Here is a 20110-nt window from a genome sequence, read left to right on the forward strand (position 1 = left end):
ATATATGTATAATGTTGTTTTCGATGCTTGAATAAATTCGAAAAGAAGAAACTACGTACGAAGTGTCATCAGATGGATAAATCATGGTCAGCGTTTAGGGAATGGTAGGGATTCATTCAACCAATCAGCCGCAAAGTGATAACGACCGACTGTGAATAGACTTGATCGGGTGTTTACTGTACGTATTTACTATTAGTACAACCAGTGCTGTAACGCAGATTGCAAGCTCGAGCTTATGCGAATTCGAAGACGAGTATTCTGCCGTGGACGCAACAGCCTGCAATTTCGTGAAGTCTCCATGTCACGAACGTTGCGAGAGTTCGTTCGCGACTAACCTCTGACAGAGAGTAGACAGTTTTTAAAAATGGACAAAAGGTGAGATTCTCTTCAAGAATGTAAAATTAGTTAATGATTTTGATGGTAATGATAGTCCACTCTCCAAACAATTCTCCTCGGAACGAAGTATTTATGCGCTCCATTATTTCGCAGTCGGTACATGTTTAACCCTCCGGAGGTCGCGGTTGATCTGACAGATACATGTGAAATCTAATTCTAAATATTTTTAAATAGAAGCGTTATAGCACTTGCTCACAATGTTTTGTTCGATACATTCGCCCGCTGTACATTCGTTGGTTGTGACCATTCAGGCATCCTATTTCATTTATTGAGTATACTTTGTGTCTCCACGTTGCGTCTCTCAAAAGATTCCTGTAAATCTTGTCACATGTACATAACTATTGACCCTTTATATTTAAATTAGCAATTACAAGTTTATTTTATATTAGTTTCAATATAACTGAAGATCTTTTATATATTTGTATAGTCTCTTTGCAATAATTAGCACTAATTTTTACAACCGCAACCGCTGCAGGGTGGAGTAGAAGCGCAGCTTTTCGAATTTCAATCATTTAAACAATTTGGTTCTCTGTAAGGTCGGACACGTCAAGGTCAAGTTACCAAGAAGATGCGGGCACTCACTCCAAGAAAACCAAGAAAAGGTCCAGTAAGAAAAGCAGCGTGTTGGGCCCTTGGATGAACAATGTGACGAGCAACCAAAACAGAGACATGGTACCTGGCATGGAGTATCAGCAAGTGATGTGGCAGTCGAATATGCAGCAGAACATTCAGAGTAACGGACAACGTTTGTTTACCGCAGCCTCCGACCCGAGCATGTGCGGCTATGCTCAAATGCCAATGACATATACCATGGAACCTGTTTCTTTGCCAACAATGTACAGACTGTATCAACCGGTGCCATTTTCCGGTGTCAGAGCTGTTCATAACAGACCTAGACGACACTACAATCAAAATCATCCATTGAATCTTGGTATAAATACTATGGCAAACGGTTACACGAGTCTGCAGGAGAACGGAATGGAATCTCCTATGCCTGTTAATTACCAGAACGGAGAGTACACGAGTTTACCACCTACGGCGAATAAGACGAATGAGATTAACGGAGAGGAACTGAATTCTGAGCATCGGAGATATTCCGATCCTGGTCTCGGGTCTGCGGAAGCTCCTGTTCATATGCAAAGCGAAGATTCCGACAGCGTAGACAGCGGAAGTTCTATCACAACCATTGGACGCAGCAATAAACTTGTTCTGTCTCTGATCGAGCAGGTTGGTATTTTATAACGAATCATTTGGAGCTAGACTATTGTACAAGATTCTTACATGTTATATTTATTTGATTTCAGATGACAGAATTGAAGAAGAGCAATAGCCAGTTATTCAAAGAGTTAAACGAGACAAAGTCTGAGTTGGGCAGCATGAAGACGAAGTTCGCACAGTGTAAATATAATACCTCTTCAGATTATCAGCCGGGAATGTTATCAGGTAAATATTTTGTAGAGCTAGTTGCATCAGTTTCTAGTCTGGATATCCGATAAGCGATTACGAATTCGTTAATTGCTCCAGATCTTATCAGAGAGATCAGGCAAGCTAATAAGACGTGCGAAGAAGGATTGGTCATTAAAGTGAAATCTATGGTGGAGGAGAAGCTGAACGAAAGGTCGTCGGAAGTGACTAGTTTAAGCGTAAGTAATTTGTTAACGCGCACGATTTAATTTATTTCCCACAGAGCAAAATAATAGTGATTCCCTTAACACTAGGTTTACGAGACGCGATCATTGAGATTGTAAAGATGCGACCACGAGGAATTATCCAACAAATTTATGTTACAGAAAAGAAGGCTAAAAATTTGGATAGACACATTCTCGTTATTTTTGTAATGTAAAATAGTCACATTTAGTGCTCCGCGAACCCAGTGTTAAGGGGCAATAAATCTTAAGGATTTGGGATCCCCGAACCATTGTCGCGAGAAATTCGAGGACAATGACTCACACGGTCCGTTCACAATGCCCAGTCGTGATTCACTGGTTGTGCAGTTGTTTCGCTTCCATGTCGAAGAAATTACTAATTTATTTCTATGAATTTTCGAAATTTCTGCGCCGCGCCGTGTTAGCACAAGGAAGAGGAAGTCTCCAAGAAGAATAGAGTTTGGACTGGAAAGATAGATAACGTGGGAACGGAAAACAAAGCTAGGGATCACCCCCCTCTCTCTCTCTCCCCCTTTCTCTTTCTCTGGACTTTGCAGTTAGAGTACAGTGAAACGTGCCGCCTTGGCCAACGCTTTCGGCATTTCCACGACGCGCTCATGGGCATATTGTTTGCGTAGCATTCGTACGCTCTATTTGATTAGGACCGCCAGGTGATCTTCGGCTCGTCTCCCCTCGCCTTCATCTTTCTTTTTTTTTTACAATCTCTCTCTCTCTTTCTCGATTATCGTCTGCACGCGAATTTTCATCGATCCTGCCGGTTCCCTCGAACATACATTTTCCGACGCATTGTCCACGCGAGGTCTTATCCAACGCACGATTAAAAAGATCGATGGCACATCGACGAGTATTACGCAAGAATGATTCACAAAGGAATGCGAATCCTCGACGTACGCCTCGGGGAAAAAAACAACATGCCCAGCATTCGTCTGTCTTTCCGAAGAATGTCGGATTACTCCTCGTAATTAAGAACAATTCCGTTACAGGAATTCTGTGCTAATTACCGTTACACGGCGATTCTTCCGGTTTACTGTTACTTACCTATGAATATTTCGGATTGGTCTGCGAGCAACACTTTTAGGCCGATGAATCTTACATCATTGTAATTTTTTTATTAATAGCTCGCCGCGTCAACCGTACCGTGACTAATACAATTGTTTTCTCAGATTTAATAATTCGTTGTTGTTAGCACAGAGGAGATTAGTAATTGATCGTTCATTTTTGTTGATGCAGAGTAATCGGTAATAGGTGATCCATTTTTGTTTATACAGAGTAATTAGTAATTGGTAATTCTTTGGCATTAACCCTTTGCACTGTCGGCGCTATTTTCATTCTAAAACTAAATTTTTCTTCCGTCTTGGAATATTTTCATTTTATTCATACGAAGCTGATCCGATTTCCACATATAATGTTCAAATGTTTAGTAATCTATTCAATACAAATTTGGTAATGCAACAAATATTTTGTAATATTTTTCGAAATTTCTTTGAAATAATGTCACAACAATTTCTGGTGGTGCTTCGGAGTCACCACTCGAGTGCTAAGGGTTAATAAAGAGGAAATTAGTAATTGGAGATTAATTTTTATCGATACAGAGCAGTTAGTAGTTGGTAATTCATTGTTACCAATACAGATAATCAGTAGTTGGTGATTCACTTTTATTAATATTCGATTCTGATTTATTATTAGATACACAGTAGGCTGGCTCTGAAAAACGAACGGAATAGCGTTGGAACCAGTCGAGCGACCGTTCGACCGCACGAGTTTCCGCAGTGTAAGAAGCTAACTATAGCGAACTATAGAAGTCAGCCAATCGACCCCGAAGAATTGACTTCATCCCATAATTGGGAGGGCAGAAGGCTCCTCCCATATCGGAGCCCGAGTCCGTTAATAAAAACCGGTTGATACCGGAGAACCTAATGTAGACGTAATACGAAATATCCGTGACGCGGGTAAAAATGATTAGGTTTCACATGAGGGTGGTACCTTGCCCATGGGGTGGCCGAGAGATGGAGAGGGGGGGACAGGGGTTTGGTCGAGGGAAGGGCAAAAGTGTACCCCCGGCAGTAGAGGGTGAAGAGGGACGGTGAAGGGTGAAGGATGAGGCACTTAGCGGCTGTCACGGCCTCTCCCTTGGCCTCTTTCCTTTCCCTCTTTCCACGGTCTTCTCGGGTTTCAACCATCCATTAGCCTCATCAGCCGAAGCGATGGCCGTCCGCGCGCTCTGCCGTGCCGTGCTTCTGGCTCTGCCATCTCCGTCGCGTTGCCAATCTCGTAATTGAACCTCCGGGACCTTCCACTTTCGTGCATGTAAATTTCCCTCCTCGTCGGCGACGCCCAACGGAGGCCACTCGATGCGTCGCGACGACGCGAAATTCGTGTTATTCGCGCGATCCCGATCCGTTCGATATCTCTCTCCCTCTCTCTCTCAGTCGCTGTACGCTTACTCTCTCTTTACACGATTTTTAAACAACACGAAAACCCCGACGAACCTCCTGCAACACATCCTCGCAACACGGTTTGCATATAGCACGACTGAAGGTCGATTCAAGGTCGATTCGCACAGATACGGAACAGCTCCGTTTCTGTTATGACGCTGCCGTCAAAATTACGGATTCTTTTGAGTTAAGATTGTCCAGATTGTAAAGATGCATCCGCGAGGAATTACTCAACAAATTTATTCATTTTTTCTGTTTAATTTTGTTTAGGTACTACCAAAAAGCAGGCTAAATCACATAAATTTTCAAGTTCGAGGAAGATCCGTTCGCGAAAACATTTTTCAATGGAGGTTTGAATTCGTGGCGTTCTTGAGAAACGGGTCCTCGGTTTCTCGCGAAGCAAACCAACGATTCTACTAGTCGTCGCCAAGTGGAAAGTTAGCGGGCGGTGCGCGGGCATCGCGCGGCAGAGTTGTAAACCCGTTATCTGTGAAAAAAATTGCAGGATACTATGTAAATTGTTTGATTTCTTTCGAAACGAGGCGTCTTATCTGTGCCGCGTATTATTGTCTCCGTTATCTTTTATCTTTATCCTCGTTTTTCTCCGATCGAGGCGGACTCGGAGCTTGCCGAGCGAAATTTCTTCAACGTCTCTCACGAACCAGATCATTTAGCTGTACAAAGTAATATTTCATATTTCATCTTGCAATTAAAAGCCCTTGCACTGCTATTTCTATTGTGATTACAATGATCAGAAATTCTTCATCGTTCAGAATTTCGTAGCAAAAAATAGATAGTTTAGATCTATGCCTAGGTTTCCTCAAAAGGATATTTATCAACTACAACAAAATACAATTTTATTTCGGTTCAATCTTCTAAGCATGGCGCGCTTGTCCGCGACTGCTCTCTTCCAGTACGACGCTCTTGTCCGCAAATCCGTCTCTCAGGGACGGCGGGCCTGCCCGCAGACGGCACAAAAGCCATTATAGTGGTCCGTACCGTTCCAACTGAGGCTTTCCACGGAAAGCCACTATAGTGGCGTACCGTTCAAACTGACGCTTTCCACAGAAACCACTGTAGTTCAGTACTTAAGAGGTTAAAGGAAATGAATAACGCACATATTTATTAGACTCCGTTCGGAACCATCTTCACGAGTCTGACATCGATATTGTAGGGCAAGGGATTATAATAAATAAATTATATGGAGCGTTTAACCTTTTAAGTACGACGCGCTTGTCCGCGACTGCTCTCTCCCAGTACGGCGCGCTCGTCCGCAAATCCGTCTCTCAGGGACGGCGGGCCTGGCCGCGGACGGCACAAAAGCCACTATAGTGGTCCGTACCTTTCGGAATGAGGCTTTCCACGGAAAGCCACTATAGTGGCGTACCGTTCAAACTGACGCTTTCCACGGAAACCACTATAGTTCAGTACTTAAGAGGTTAAAGGAAATGAATAACGCACATATTTATTAGACTCCGTTCGGAACCTTCATCAGGAGTCTGACATCGATATTGTAGGGCAAGGAGTTTTAATAAATACATTATATGTGTTATCCCCATAGCGTACGGAGGTTGAATGATTTTTCTTTTGTTGCAGAACCAAATTCTGAAGTTGATCGACGAGAAGGTGTTGAGCGAGAGGCGAATCGCGAAATTGGAGGAGGAGGTGGCCGCGTTGAAGCTGCAAGCAAAGTGAGTACGCATTTACGGACTGGTTTGGTTGTAGGAAGTTTGTACAATGAACTTAGGCTGCCTTTCCTCTTGAGAACTGTGGTAAACGTTGTTGGTTGTGATCTCGTGACGCACAGATTTGGCATCGGAAACGGAAGAGGACGCAGGAAGTTGAATATTGGTCGGTGGATATAAATTGGATTAATTTTCTTGTTCGTTCAACGTTCCTGCAACTCCTCGTGCAATTCCTGTAGAATTTTAATAGTTTACCCAGAGGGGGTGTAACGTGAACGAATCGGTGAGAATTTTTCGGCACACACCATTTTCCGAACACTCCTTCCGGTTCAGGAGCTGTACAAATATGTTAATATCTTTGATCCGACGCGTCGTATTTCTTCACAGTTTCTCTACTTTCTCCCACTGTTCTCCCTGCCTTTGACATCCCACCGTCTGTAGACCTCACTATTTTTAGCAACACGAAAGGTACCTCTGTCTTGTTTCACAAGTTGCAAAAGTAATGAGTGACACGTTTGAAGGAAAGTTGCTGGTATCACGATAGATTCCCGTAGTATTCGCAAAATTACAATGGTTCAAATATACGGTACGCAGTGTTTACTCGATACATGTCCAAAACGCGGGTCCAGCCAGTGACATATATCGGCGAGGAGATACTATTCTCGTATAAAAACGTAGAAAAGGACAGCTAGAGGGGTGTACTCCGCGGGGATAGTTTTGGGACATTTATCGGCTAGGCATTTGTGACATATATAGAGTGAACACTGTACATTTAATGAAAGAAGTTGACTCTCGTTTGACGGAAACGCTTCGACCTCCCGTAGCGCAATATTTCAAGCCTAACTGGAGACTTAATCCGCTTCTATTCTTCCACACACCTGAAACTATTATTCTATCTTCTGTCTTCTGTCTTTTAAACCTAAACCAACCCCGAGACGCCTCTGTCTCCTCCGAAATCTCCCCTGATTCCGCCTGTTGACACACGGACATGCTTCGAAACCGCGCCGCACCTTTCGTTCTTCCTCGATTTCCGAGCCCTCGGAATTCTGCGAGTTCTAGGCCTATGCCGGGGTCATTTCTGACCCACGCCGACGTTAATACAGTTTCACTCCGATATAAGACGACGCCTCGGGACCGGCCACCGTCGTATTTCGGATTAGGGCGCGAATGACCCCGGCATAGGCTACGGAGGGTTAAGAATCTTTTCCTTACCGACTCGAACGACATCTTCCGAGTCCGCAGCCTTCGAATTACACAATCCAAATCCGCGATTCTACACGACTCACAATCAAAAATACCTAAACGCCACGTTCCCGATTCCCGCCAAAAATTGTCGATATTCAAATCGCGATCGTTTCGCGAAAACGAACGGTACGACCATAAGCCTGGGCTCATTTTGAAGCTCGGAGTCTCTGCTTTCGCACACTGGTATTCATTTTTCTCAAAAATATTTTTGGGAGACGCAGCAGGTCGGAACCCGAAAACCCATTTTCCCTCCAAAATGCTGCAAATTCAAACGTCTACACAAATTTCCAAAAATTTTTCCCGCTAATGACATTACCATAGGATTGAAGATCGAAGTCTCCTCTTCACAACGAGTCCTTGAAAATTGGCGTACGATTTTTTTTTCACTGTTTTATGGGACAAAAACTACACACCCGATGCGAGACACCATGGCGTCGAAGCTCTATAAAACGAGTAGAAAAAATCGTACATCACTTTTGGAAACGTCGTTGTAAAGAGGAAGCTTCGATCTTTAAATCCGTGGTGGTTTCAATCCCCAAAAAAATTTTTCAAAGTCTCCACAGACGTTTGAACGTACACCATTTTCGAGAGAAAACGAGTCCTCGGTTTTCGGCCAGACGCATCGTGAAAAAAATCGTAAAATAAAATGGACGGTGGATTCTGAAACTAGGGGTTTCCAGCTTTAAAATGCGTCCAGATTTATTGTCGTGCGATCATTTTTTGCGAAATTATCACGGTCTAAGTGTGGGCAATTTGTCGAGTATAAAGTATCGCTCCCAAGACTCTACACTGTACAGCACATTTTGTGTTTCAGTAAACAATAATCGATTATTAGAGTGCGTTAAAAATTTTCAAAATTGAAAATTCGACTTTTTCCAAATTTCTGGAGAACTGTCTTCAGACTTACGTTTACCGCACGGGAATTTGCACGGTGTCCTAAGGTTTTCTAAGAAGAGTTACGAAAAGAAACAATTCTTTACAACTAGACAGCGGATCTTTATGCAAAATAAAAATTTCCTACCTGAATCGCAACAAACTGGAACGAAGTGGACAGTTATCTTCTCTTTTAACCCTTTGCACTCGAAGCTATTCGAAACATTTCCTTTTTTGCCCTTATATATATACTTTTCATGTAATACATACGAAAATAGTGAAACTTACACGCACAAGAAAATATTTCAAAAAAATATTTTTAATAATGATACAGCAATTTTTCGTGGTGCCTTACAGTCACCATTCGAGTGCTAAGGGTTAATATGTTTACTATGCTGAAAATAATATAACATTATCAAAGACATCTAACTTTTTCACTGTTTCTAATCACGCCCACTCATTTTTCTCATAAACGCATAAAATCCGCTGTCTATTTATAACAGATTGTCCTTATATATTCGCAAAGTACAATAGATGTGCAAATTAGTCCGTGGCCTTCGCACAAGAATTCTCGAATTTTCACCAAAAGATAAAACACAAAACAGTACAAACAACGATTCGTGGAAGTACGCGAATGCTAACAAACAAACAACATGTCCGCGTACAGTCAAGCGCCATGTGCAGAGACAGCGCAAGAAACACGGAAACTGTTGGACAGTGTGAAGCTACGTCTCCACTGAAGCAAAGTCGAGCAAAGGACTAGCAAGAGTTGGTAGAAAGCTGCTCGATGGTGCTCCAGTGTGGACGTAGCATAATAATCCTAACCTGATCCGCATGCTGGAACCGCAGACAGCTTGCTCCCGCACACACAGAGAGACCCCGCCGAGTTCGCGCCGTCGACGTTCTCCAAACTAAAAAAAAAAAAAGAAACAAAAACCAAAAAACCACCCGCCCAATCCCCGCGCCTGACCCACCCCCGGTCTAGAAATGTTGTATAAACGGTGGACTTGTGTTGGCACTTAGCAACGAAGGCCGCGAGATCGCAGCCTTCGAGGAAGAGACGCTGGCGCTGCGACGAGAGCTGCAGGAGGCGCGGGCGTCGAAGACCCTGGCCGAGACCCACGTGGCAAAGTGCGTAAACGCAAGATCCGTCACGCCTGTATCGTTCGAAACGCCCTACGTAACCAGCACCCCCGTGCGTACCGCTCTGTCCGACACCTGTAGCCTGGTCCCGTCGGTAGCCACATCCTCGATCCCGAACTTCGTCCCGTTCCTGCGGAACCGAGCCTCGGCGGACCTGCCGCGCCAGCAGGTCCCGGACAAGTCGAGTCATTACCGAGTCGCTGATTGTAGTCCCGCCTCCGATGCCTGGACCGTCGAGGACAACCGGACGCTCGTCTCCAGCACCGAACCAGCCCTAGCCATCAGCAACCAAGAGGACAACACGCTGGAAGAGATCGCTAGCCTAATGTCCAGCGACAACCCGTCGTCCAAGAAAGTGGAGGACGAGCCTGCCGAAGCTAGAAACGCCGAAGACAATGAGGACGTCAAGTCGAAGGAGGACGCGAACGTCGCGGAAGCTAAAGACGACGAGGTAGACTCTGCGAGCGTCCCGGAGGCCGACGATGGGACCGCGACTAGCGCGACTGAGATCAAGGTCAAGAAGGACGACGGACTTCAGAGGAGCCAGAGGGGCAGCTCGAAGAAGAGGAAGAAGAAGGGCATGAGTAAGAGGTCGTTCAGCGAGGCGGACGGTGCGTGCTACACCATGAGAGACCGGAGAACGGTGAGCGAGGACGAGCATCATCTTCTCGATGACGATGCGAGCCGAGCCATCACCGAGATCCCGGAAGTGACCGTAGTCGGTGGTGGCTCCTTCGTGCCGAAAGATCTCTGCTCGACGGGAATCCTGACCTCCAGAGTCCTGACAGCACCTTCACGCGCTACCTACACCACCGCCTACATTTAGGCTACGTACGGGCGGGTCCCCATAGAACAAAAAAAAAGAAAAAGAAAACAGAAAAATGCGAAAAAAAAAAGAAAGAAAGAAAGAAAAACTACCACCATCCCCGCGTGTACCACTTCGTCGCCACGTGTCGCAAAAATCCAGGGGGCTTCAAGGGCTTGCTAGAGGCTACTACTATGTATCATGTCGTTATAGCACGTAGGTTCTGTCGTTCCGATACTACAAATCCTCGTGTACGCTTTCCCCCGGTCGACCTCCTGGCACGCTTGGTCCTCTGCTTGGTTCGCCCTAAGTGCGATTAGACGACTGCGGATTTCATGCATCTCTAGCAAAAACACGGTGTACATTTCAGAGCTGTTGAAAAATGTTCTTTCTCACAATTGTTAAGGGAGGACGCACATTTTTGTCGAGCCTCTGCTTCTCGTAATTGACAAAGACTACTTTTATCGAGCCTCTGCTTCCAATAATCGACAAAGACAATTTTTACTTTGCGTGGAGATCCGCAGACTAGTTGACTGTGGATTTTGTGCATGTATAGTAGTAAAAGTGATGACATATAAAGCAGTGAATATTTTAGAGCAATTGAAAAATGTTCTTTGTAACGTATTAGAACTATTAAGAGAGTTAATACAATTTTTATCTTGCACGAAGATCCGCAGACTAGTTAACTGTGGATTTTGTGCATGTATAGTAAAAGTGATGACATATAAAACAGTGAATACTTTAGAGCAATTGAAAAATGTTCTTTGTAACGTATTACAATTATTAAGAGAGTTAATACAATTTTTATCTTGCACGAAGATCCGCAAACTAGTTAACTGTGGATTTTGTGCATGTATTATAAAAGTGATGACATATAAAGCAGTGGAGATTTTAAAGTACTTTAAAAATGTTCTTTTTAACTTGCTACAATTATTAAGAAAGTTAGTACAATTTTTATCTCGCACGAATTTCCGCAGTCTAGTTGACTGTGGATTTTGTGCATGTATTATAAAAGTGATGACATATAAAGCAGTGGAGATTTTAAAGTACTTTAAAAACGTTCTTTTTAAGTTGCTACAATTATTAAGAGAGTTAGTTCAATTTTTATTTTGCACGAAGATCCGCAGTCCAGTTGATTGCGGATTTTGTGCATGTATTATAAAAGTGATGACATATAAAGCAGTGGAGATTTTAAAGTACTTTAAAAACGTTCTTTTTAAGTTGCTACAATTATTAAGAGAGTTAGTTCAATTTTTATTTTGCACGAAGATCCGCAGTCCAGTTGATTGCGGATTTTGTGCATGTATAGTAAAAGTGATGACATATAAAGCAGTGAATATTTTAGAGCAATCGAAAAATGTTCTTTTCAACTTGCTACAATTATTAAGAGAGTTAGTACAATTTTTATCTCGCACGAATTTCTGCAGTATACTTTTCTATGGATTTTATGCATGTACAGTGACTTCTCGATATATGTGAACAACACGGCTCTTGCCAGGGTCGTGTATAGCCCGGGAGACGTAACCGTGTTATGTTTACACTCCTCGGCGTCCGAGGCCTTGTGGGGATAATTCCGCGACGTTTATCATCCAGGCCTTGGCGACATATATCGAGAAATCACTGTGTGATAAAAGTGATGAAATATGAAATATTTTAGAGAAATGTTCTTTTTAGCTTGTTACGATTTTTATTTTGCACGAAGATCCGCAGTCTAGCGATTAGGTTAGGAACCTTTTGAGCATGTTGATACTTTTTAGTGGAAGAATAGGAGCTTAGGACGACGGGTCGCGGTTACGACCCAGAGATATTACAAGGAACCTCATTAGTTGTTGATAGGGTGTATGTCTCTTTTGTTTGTTTGTTAATGTGTCGATCAAGCTCTGGACCAGTCCCAGAACCATTTCCCCGCTCCCCGAAACGCTTATGTCTGGGAAAGTGGACGAAGAGTCTCTCGGCTTCGCAGAATCTCCGTCCAAGAATTTTTCAAACAATTTGCACCGGCTTTGTTCTTCACGATCGACTCCCCGAGGCTCTTCTTCTGCTTGCACTAATTAGTTAGATAGGGTGTAGAAATGTTTTCATGGTTTTTACAGATGATTCTACCCTTTCGAAACAGTGGAGGTCTGTTGTAAATAAATGTCCCGAGAAATTGTCCTTGACGCCGGAATCCAAGGTCAGTTTTCTCGTTTCCTCGCGCTCGTCTAATAATTAACATTGAGTTAACTGGTAACTTGATTGTTTTGCGAAGTGTTGTAGAAGTTTTGTTGAGCCGATCATATTTTATAGAATTTGTTTTTTCGTTGTTTAAAAATTGTTCGTTGGGCCAATAATCTGATCTTTTAGACTGTAGTTTTTGTGTATTGTTATGTTATTATCAATTTACTAGATCTGTTAACTGTTGAGTCGGACGTACTTCGTAACGTAAATAATTAAGATATTAGACACCGAATCTCCAAGTAAAAATTAATTTTACAGTTTTGTTGTTCACTCCACCAAAGATTAGAATCATTTTTGTAAAACATTTTCTCACATCCTGTTCACGTTGATACTCTTACGCTGGATCGCGAGAAGCTGTAGATCACGATCGAATAAGCTTTTACCAGGCACAAGGTATGTATGTGTGATAAAATTTGTTGCTCGTTCGATGGATTTGTAATGTTTTTGTTTTTCATCGATGATCGATTTGATGTCCCAGCTTCTCGCATCTCGATCCCCTGTGTCTCCTGTAATTATACGTAATCGTAGCGGTGTGTTCTCGAGTGTGTGTACATCTCTGTAATGTAAATCATGTTTTCGTCTATTGTTCAGCATGGTTTCGCTTGTCCGGCATGCGTTCGGCACTCATTTAGCATCAAAGCTCGTTCATCAGCGGCAACATCGCATAACCGCCTGCTGTCTTTCGTTTCACTCTTGTGTTTTGAGTTGAACTTCTCGACTGGCTCGATCGTTTCAATCACATTCCGTCGAAGACATTTTGTAATATAGATCTTTTTTTTAAAAAACGACTCTCAGTACAGCCGGTTCGAAAAGTATTCCCGCAACTCTCGAAAAATTGTCGATATTCAAATCGCGATCATTTCGTAAAAACGAACAGTACGACCATAAGCCTGGGCTCATTATGAAGCTCGGAGCCTCTACTTTCGCACACTGTTACTCATCTTTCTCAAAAATATTTTTGGGAGACGCAGCAGGTCGAAAACCGAAGACCCATTTTCCCCCTAAAATGCTGCAAATTCAAACGTCTACAAAAAGTTTCAAAAATTTTTCCCGTTAATGTAATTACTGTAGGTTTGAAGATCGAAGTCTCCTCTTCACAACGAGTGCTTGAAAATTGACGTACGATTTTTTTTCACTGTTTTATGGAACAAAAACGACACACCTATCACTCGATGCGAGACACCATGACGTCGAAGCTTGGTAAAACGAGTAGAAAAAATCGTACATCACTTTTGGAGGCGTCGTTGTAAAGAGGAAGCTTCGATCTTCAAATCCGTGGTGGTTTCAGTCCCCAAAAAATTTTTCAAAATCTCCACAGACGTTTGAACGTACACCATTTTCGAGAGAAAACGAGTCTTCGGTTTTCGGCCAGATGCATCGTGAAAAAAATCGCAAAATAAAATGGACGGTGGATTACGAAACTAGGGGTTTCCAGCTTTAAAATGAGTCCAGATTTATGGTCGTGCGATCATTTTTAACGGAATTATCGCGGTTTAAGTGTGGGCAATTTTTCGAGAATTCAGTGCTGATATAGTTTTCGGAATGCACTGTATGTAAACGATTTCTCGAATCGCGTTCGTAGCATCGTTTCATCTCGTAATAATTCATAAGCGTCGATCGATTTAACGAAAAGAAACGACTGATGATTTTTTTTTTTGTTTCGAGTGTACAGTATTCCAAGATGGAAAAACAAAAAAAAAAAAGAAATACGCTTTTCGTAGGTGTAAGATGAGAACGGTGAAATGGACTGATCGGTGGCGCGGCGTTTCGTTCGGCAATATTTTTGTAACGATCCAGAGGATACGCCGATTCAAGAGTTTTATCGACGATAGACTGTTCTCGTGTTTGAATCGTTGGGCTCGTTCTCTCAACGTCGCTGAACGCTTCTCGTTTTCAAATCGCGTCTACTCGGAGAGCAACGTGTGTGTTTTTCTTGCGAAAATCGACGAGGATGGAGACCTCTAATTTGCGAATCATCGGTGCGCATTTGATTTTTCTTGTTTTTTTTCTTCTCTCTCTCTCTCTTCTTACGAATGCGGCAGAGAGGACACGAACATCGTCGTGTATTTTCAACGGCGTGAACGCGACACGATACATTTTTGTACACGAATCTTTTTTCAAGCGCTCCGCGTGCCATTTTGTTTCTCACGCGGATCGACGAGGGCTTGTACGTAGCTGTTTTAATAAACGATCAAATGTTGTATTAATTTTCGTGTTTTGTGGCCGCTGCGACCCGACGGAATCGCGCGCGGTACGGCTCGGATCGCGTCACTGCTCCGTTCAAAATTGTAAAGTCAATATTCTTCACTTTTGCATAATCTTGGCGAAATTTCACCGGAACACAATTTGTTCAATACTCTCAAGGAACGTAGGAATCTTTCGCGCTAAATTTTTTTGTAGCAATAAGTACAGTGACTTCTCTATACATGTCGCGAAGGCTTGGATGATAATTGTCGCGGAATTATCCCCACTACCGCGATACCCCATGAGGGGCCACGAAGCTCGAGACGCCTCGGACGCCGAAGAGTTTAAACATAACACGGCTTGCGTATATCTCCTACACGATATAAGACGCTGGCAAGACCCGCGTTGTTGACATATATCGAGAATTCACTGTACTCCGCGAAATGAAATTTGTCTGCATTAATTACAAGACACTGGAGCTAGATATTCCTTTTCTTAACAATATTATTGAAAAAGGGAATCATGTAAATTCCTTTAGTGCTCTTACTGTTAATTTATGACAAAAATAAATAATCGTATCGCAAGCAATGCAAGTCAGTGGATTAGTTTAAAATCAGATTTAAAATCGTTAGTGAAACTGTGACAATACTATCTGGCTTCTGTGTTGTGCAATTTTTGCGTCGTTAGATTAATTATTACAATTGTTAAGAAAAGTAATAAGACAATTTTTATTTCTACTCGCGATAGTTGCTGAAGAGAGGTAAAGGTTGATTTGCACTTTCATCCTATTTGTCAAAAGGATGTCTAGTCAAAATTTAATTAGAGCCTGTAGGATCAATGGCCGTTCCGGGCCGTACCGTCTCCGTTCAACAAACGAATCCGTAACAATAAACAAAACGACCGTCGGTCGCGACAACAGTTTTCCGAGCAACCTCGCAGTCGTGTGTTTCTACTTGTTCTCTATCGATCGATGAAACTCCGCACACAGACACCCCCCCCCCTCCCCCGTCCAACCCCTAATCCAAACCAGCACCCCCGCACAGACGTACACAGGCGCGCACACACGCACACAAAAGAAAAAATAAAAAACAAAAAAAGGGTCCACACTGTTGCTATTGGGTCAGGGAAAAAGCCGAAACCGCCTGGTGTTCTTTCTGTTCTTCTAGCCGGCAGCATGGCTTTCAGCTGAAACTGTTGCTTTTGCCGCTTCTAAAAGACCGCATTACAGAGACTTGCGTTTTTGGGGCCGGTTAGCGGCAGGCGATGCCAGCCAAAATGATCCGTCAGACACGCATGTAACGTGAATCGAACCGTGATTTGTCAGACGGGAGAAGCTGCTGGACATACTGCGTAGTAAGGTGATCGGTGAGAAGGACGAGGAAACGATCGATCAGGGCTCGATCAAGGTCAAGCGGGCACGAAGCGTCTCCTCCGACGAGGAGGACGAACTCGACGGACCCGCCAGGCAGCAGGAGGACGAAGATGATGACGGGGACGTGGACGGAGACAAGGGGACCACGTTCACGGAGAAGATCGACCGATTCGCGGTCGAGAACGGGGGGAAGCTTTCGGGACCGGTCACTGACCTGTAGGAGGTCACCGGGACTGCGAGAATCCATTCTGTCGAAGATTGCTATCTCTTTTCGAATATAGAAATTTAGGCGATCCACGGTTCATTCTAGAGCAGTGGTGGCCAAGGTAGGGGCCCCTGAGCCGCTTGCTTCCCCCACCTCTCTTTCCTGCAGCGCGCAGCCTCACTGCGCACCGGTGCCCCGTGGATGTGGATAGACAGCATAAGCCGCGCGCTATGGCGGGATGTACGAGAGGAGGGACGGAAGCCCCGCTGCGCAGAGAAGGTGCGCGCTGCACGAAAGAAACGTTGGTGGGGGAAGCGTTCTAGAGACTATAGGGTCGCCTTCTGGATCCTTGACTGATCGTTAGGTGGTCCGAAGACTACACTCTGTTTTCCATTATAGAGCACAGGATTTTAGGCGACCGACGTCTTCATTGCATTCTAGAGATTGAAGGGTCCCTTTCTGGACCAGTGACTGATCTTTGGGTGGTACTGCACTCTTGAAGATTGTACTTTGTTGAAGACTGCAGTCTGTTCTCGAATATAGAGCACAGGATTTTAGGCGACCGACGTCTTCATTGCATTCTAGAGATTGAAGGGTCCCTTTCTGGACCACAGACTGACCTTGGGGTGGTACTGCACTCTTGAAGATTGTACTTTGTTGAAGACTGCAGTCTGTTCTCCAATATAGAGCACAGGATTTTAGGCGACCGACGTCTTCATTGCATTCTAGAGATTGAAGGGTCCCTTTCTGGACCACTGATCTTCGGGTGGTCCGAAGAGTGCACTCTTGAAGATTGTACTTTGTTGAAGACTGCAGTCTGTTCTCCAGTATAGAGCACAGGATTTTAGGCGATCGACGATTCATTGCCGAGAGACTTAGGGGACTGCCTTCTGGAGCCTTGACTGATCTTTATTAGGTGGTTCGAAGACTGCTCTTTGTTGAAGACTGCAGTCTGTTCTCCAGTATAGAGCACAGGATTTTAGGCGATCGACGATTCATTGCCGAGAGACTTAGGGGATTGCCTTCTGGAGCCTTGACTGATCTTTACTAGGTGGTTCGAAGACTGCTCTTTGTTGAAGTTTATTTTGCAATATTGGTGAACATGGTTTCAACCAGTGGAAAAATTCATTGCCCAGAGATTAGAGCAGTGATGGTCACGCATGACTGCCGCAGGCTTCCCCCACCCTCTTTCGTGCAGCGCGCACCTTCTCTGCGCAGCGGGGCCTCCGTCTCTCCCCTCGTACGTCACGCCATAGGTGACCCGTTTGCGGCTTATGCTGTCTATCCACATCCAGGGCTTATGCTGTCTATCCACATCCGTTGCGCAGTGAAGCTGCGCGAGAGGGACGTTGGTGCCCACCACTGGACTAGGTTGCCTTCTGGATCCCCGATTGATCTTCAGGTGATCCGAACTCTGTCGATCTTTGTCTGGTTTCCAATATTGTGCTGAGCACACGATTTTAACAGATCGAGGATTCTTTGCGTCTGATAAATTAGAGGATCACTGATCACTGGTCTGGATCGCTGATCCCTGGGTGGTTCGAAATCCGTAAAGGTTCTCTCATGATTCTTGATTGATGATTAATTGCATTAATTAATCTGGAGGAGGGGGTTAGTCTGTTCTTATTGCATTGTTTAGACTAAACGGTCGCCTTCTGGATCATTGATCTTTCGGTGGTCCGTAGGTTTCAGGATTTAGAGAGAAGGAGTTTGATTGGTGATTCATTGATCATTGTAATAATCATTGTAATAGTAATCAAGCTTCCAGGTTAGGTTCGAATCGACATCGATCTTCAACGACAGAATGCATTCAGTTAGAATACTGAATGGAGAAATGGGAGAATGAATTTTAGAGACGAATAGTGTCCCCATTATCTTTTTATCGATTTCTACATTTGATTCCGCTGGATATATGCTGAATTTTAATTTCAATTCGTACAGACTCCAAATAATAATCATCAGACTGCGAGAATTTTATTCGTTCATGACAAAAACGAGTAGATTATATGCTGAATAGTAAAAATATTTACAGATGAACATATTTTCACTAAAATTATTTAAAAGGGAAACAAATCTCCTTATTTTGCATAAAAATTCGCAGTCTAATAATTATTCTTGAGTATTATGGATATTCTTATGGATATCATGAATATTCTTGTGACATCCAGTCCAAGTGGCACTCCAGTACAGTGAGTTCTCGATATATGTCATCAACACGGGTCTTGCCGGCGTCATGTATCGTTCCGGAGACATACCTGAGCCGTGTTATGTTTACACTCCTCTCGAGCTTCGCGGCCCCTCACGGGGTGTATCCCGCGGTAGTGGGGATAGTTCCGCGACATTTATCGTCCAGGTCTTGGCGACATATATAGAGAAATCACTGCATCTATCGTTATATGCAAGCTCACTTGTAATCGTTGAGTTCGTTTTGATGTTTTCCACAATGTGGTTCCTCTTGTGGAATTTGAACACGTGCCTGCCCAGTTCACCGGATTTGTTAACTATACAATTCGCCTGCCGACTTAGAGTAAGTTCCGATTCGAACTGAGAGCTTCGAAACAATTCTGCGTAGGTTAACCGCGTCGCAAAATCATCTTCAACAGATGCTAAGCGATACAGGACGATCCAAAATCGACGCCATCTTCTGAAGATCAAACTATTTTAATAACCTTTCATAATCTCGACGATATTCATCGTCGCTAGACTGCGGATCTCTGTGCAAAATAAAAATGTTCTGCATCAATTAATTTTTCGTAATCCGAAAAAAATTTTCCCTTTCTTCAATAATTTCCAAAACGGTACATCGATGCTCCTAAATTAATTAAACAGCGCCCATTTTGCACATAAAAATCCGCAGTCTATTTATTACTAACGAACATACTCCTATTTTTATTTTTCACTAGGTGATTTGAGTTTTAAAAATCGACGTCTTTTTGCGAAATTGCAATTTTCCCGTTACCGGTTCTGCACTCCAAATTCGGTGTATTGAAAATTATGTTCACCCCTCGGTGGATTTCGTGTGCAAAGCCTGATTGTATCAAAGTTTAGGATAGATCTTTAACAGCATCACTTAAACCGTTTTATAACAATTCATATTTGTCACAACTATGGAGTTCCAATAGAATTCGTTCTGGCACCGTTTCGAAAATATCGCGTAGCTCTCGGGAATCCGTAGTTTTTTTAATAGCAAAAGATATATTTTTTTATGGACAAAGTAGACTATACACTGACACTGTACATAGAGAACACGTTCAACGATCCTTTTGTTACGGTCAACATTTTTTTTTCAACGTTTCTTTGCGACTAGGCTGCGGATCCTTTATGCAAAACAAAACTGCATTAATTTGCAAGACAAAGAAACCGAACAATGATTTACAGTAAAGTCTCGATCTAAGCCGAACTGAGCTACACGATCTTAGTCAGTTCGCCTATCCCCTCATAAACATGCCGCGTAATTCGATACTGGGTCGGGTATATCGGTGTGAACCACTACTAATCCAATTGCAAAACTTCTTTATTTTTCATTATTTTTTTATGCGACTTTCGCCAACTTTTTCGTGGCATTTTTCTGATTAAAATGACACTAAACACGGTATAATTTGAACCGAATACAGTAGCCCTACACGATCTATGTCAGGTCACGGACCCGAGGATTGGACTTAGATCAGGACTTTACTGTATTTCTCTATTTTGATATATTGACATTTTTTTAATCTCTATTTCAAATCACCTATTTTTGTCAGAAATTAATAAAATGCATAAAATCCGCAGTCTACTTATGACCATCGATTCTTTTATCAGAAAATAAATTTCAATTTCGTTTTGTCGGACAAAAGGATTGATAAAATGGCACCTAGTAGTTTATTATACATATACATAGAGT

The 20110-nt window shown here is 43.2% G+C and overlaps 3 protein-coding genes across 5 annotated transcripts; 2 read left to right on the top strand and 1 right to left on the bottom strand.

The window, feature by feature from the left end:
• Nucleotides 1-47: 47 nt before the first annotated feature.
• LOC143361097 (uncharacterized) lies at nucleotides 48-14295 on the top strand. Of its 3 annotated transcripts, XM_076800357.1 has the most exons (8): nucleotides 48-375; nucleotides 933-1623; nucleotides 1701-1839; nucleotides 1921-2039; nucleotides 6095-6189; nucleotides 9325-10087; nucleotides 12343-12422; nucleotides 14188-14295. In XM_076800357.1, the coding sequence occupies exons 1-7, from the start codon at nucleotides 365-367 to the stop codon at nucleotides 12379-12381; spliced, it is 1857 nt and encodes a 618-aa protein (XP_076656472.1). In that variant the 5' UTR covers nucleotides 48-364; the 3' UTR covers nucleotides 12382-12422; nucleotides 14188-14295. The 3 variants fall into 3 exon arrangements, with proteins under 3 accessions (XP_076656472.1, XP_076656471.1, XP_076656470.1); XM_076800356.1 differs by lacking the exon at nucleotides 14188-14295 and having other exon boundaries at nucleotides 12343-13240; XM_076800355.1 differs by lacking the exons at nucleotides 12343-12422; nucleotides 14188-14295 and having other exon boundaries at nucleotides 9325-10999.
• On the top strand, nucleotides 10326-16570 carry LOC143361098 (uncharacterized). Its single transcript, XM_076800358.1, has 2 exons — nucleotides 10326-10465; nucleotides 15975-16570. Exons 1-2 carry the CDS (start codon nucleotides 10326-10328, stop codon nucleotides 16240-16242), a joined length of 408 nt encoding a protein of 135 aa, XP_076656473.1. The 3' UTR covers nucleotides 16243-16570.
• A 28-nt stretch (nucleotides 16571-16598) lies between these two features.
• On the bottom strand, nucleotides 16599-17091 carry LOC143361100 (uncharacterized). Its single transcript, XM_076800360.1, has 2 exons — nucleotides 16861-17091; nucleotides 16599-16722 (listed from the first exon to the last, which is right to left on the bottom strand). Exons 1-2 carry the CDS (start codon nucleotides 17089-17091, stop codon nucleotides 16621-16623), a joined length of 333 nt encoding a protein of 110 aa, XP_076656475.1. The 3' UTR covers nucleotides 16599-16620.
• Between the last annotated feature and the right edge of the window lie 3019 nt (nucleotides 17092-20110).

The sequence above is a fragment of the Halictus rubicundus genome, chromosome 14 (genome assembly GCF_050948215.1).
Source record: "Halictus rubicundus isolate RS-2024b chromosome 14, iyHalRubi1_principal, whole genome shotgun sequence".
Taxonomy (NCBI): Eukaryota; Metazoa; Arthropoda; class Insecta; order Hymenoptera; family Halictidae; genus Halictus; species Halictus rubicundus.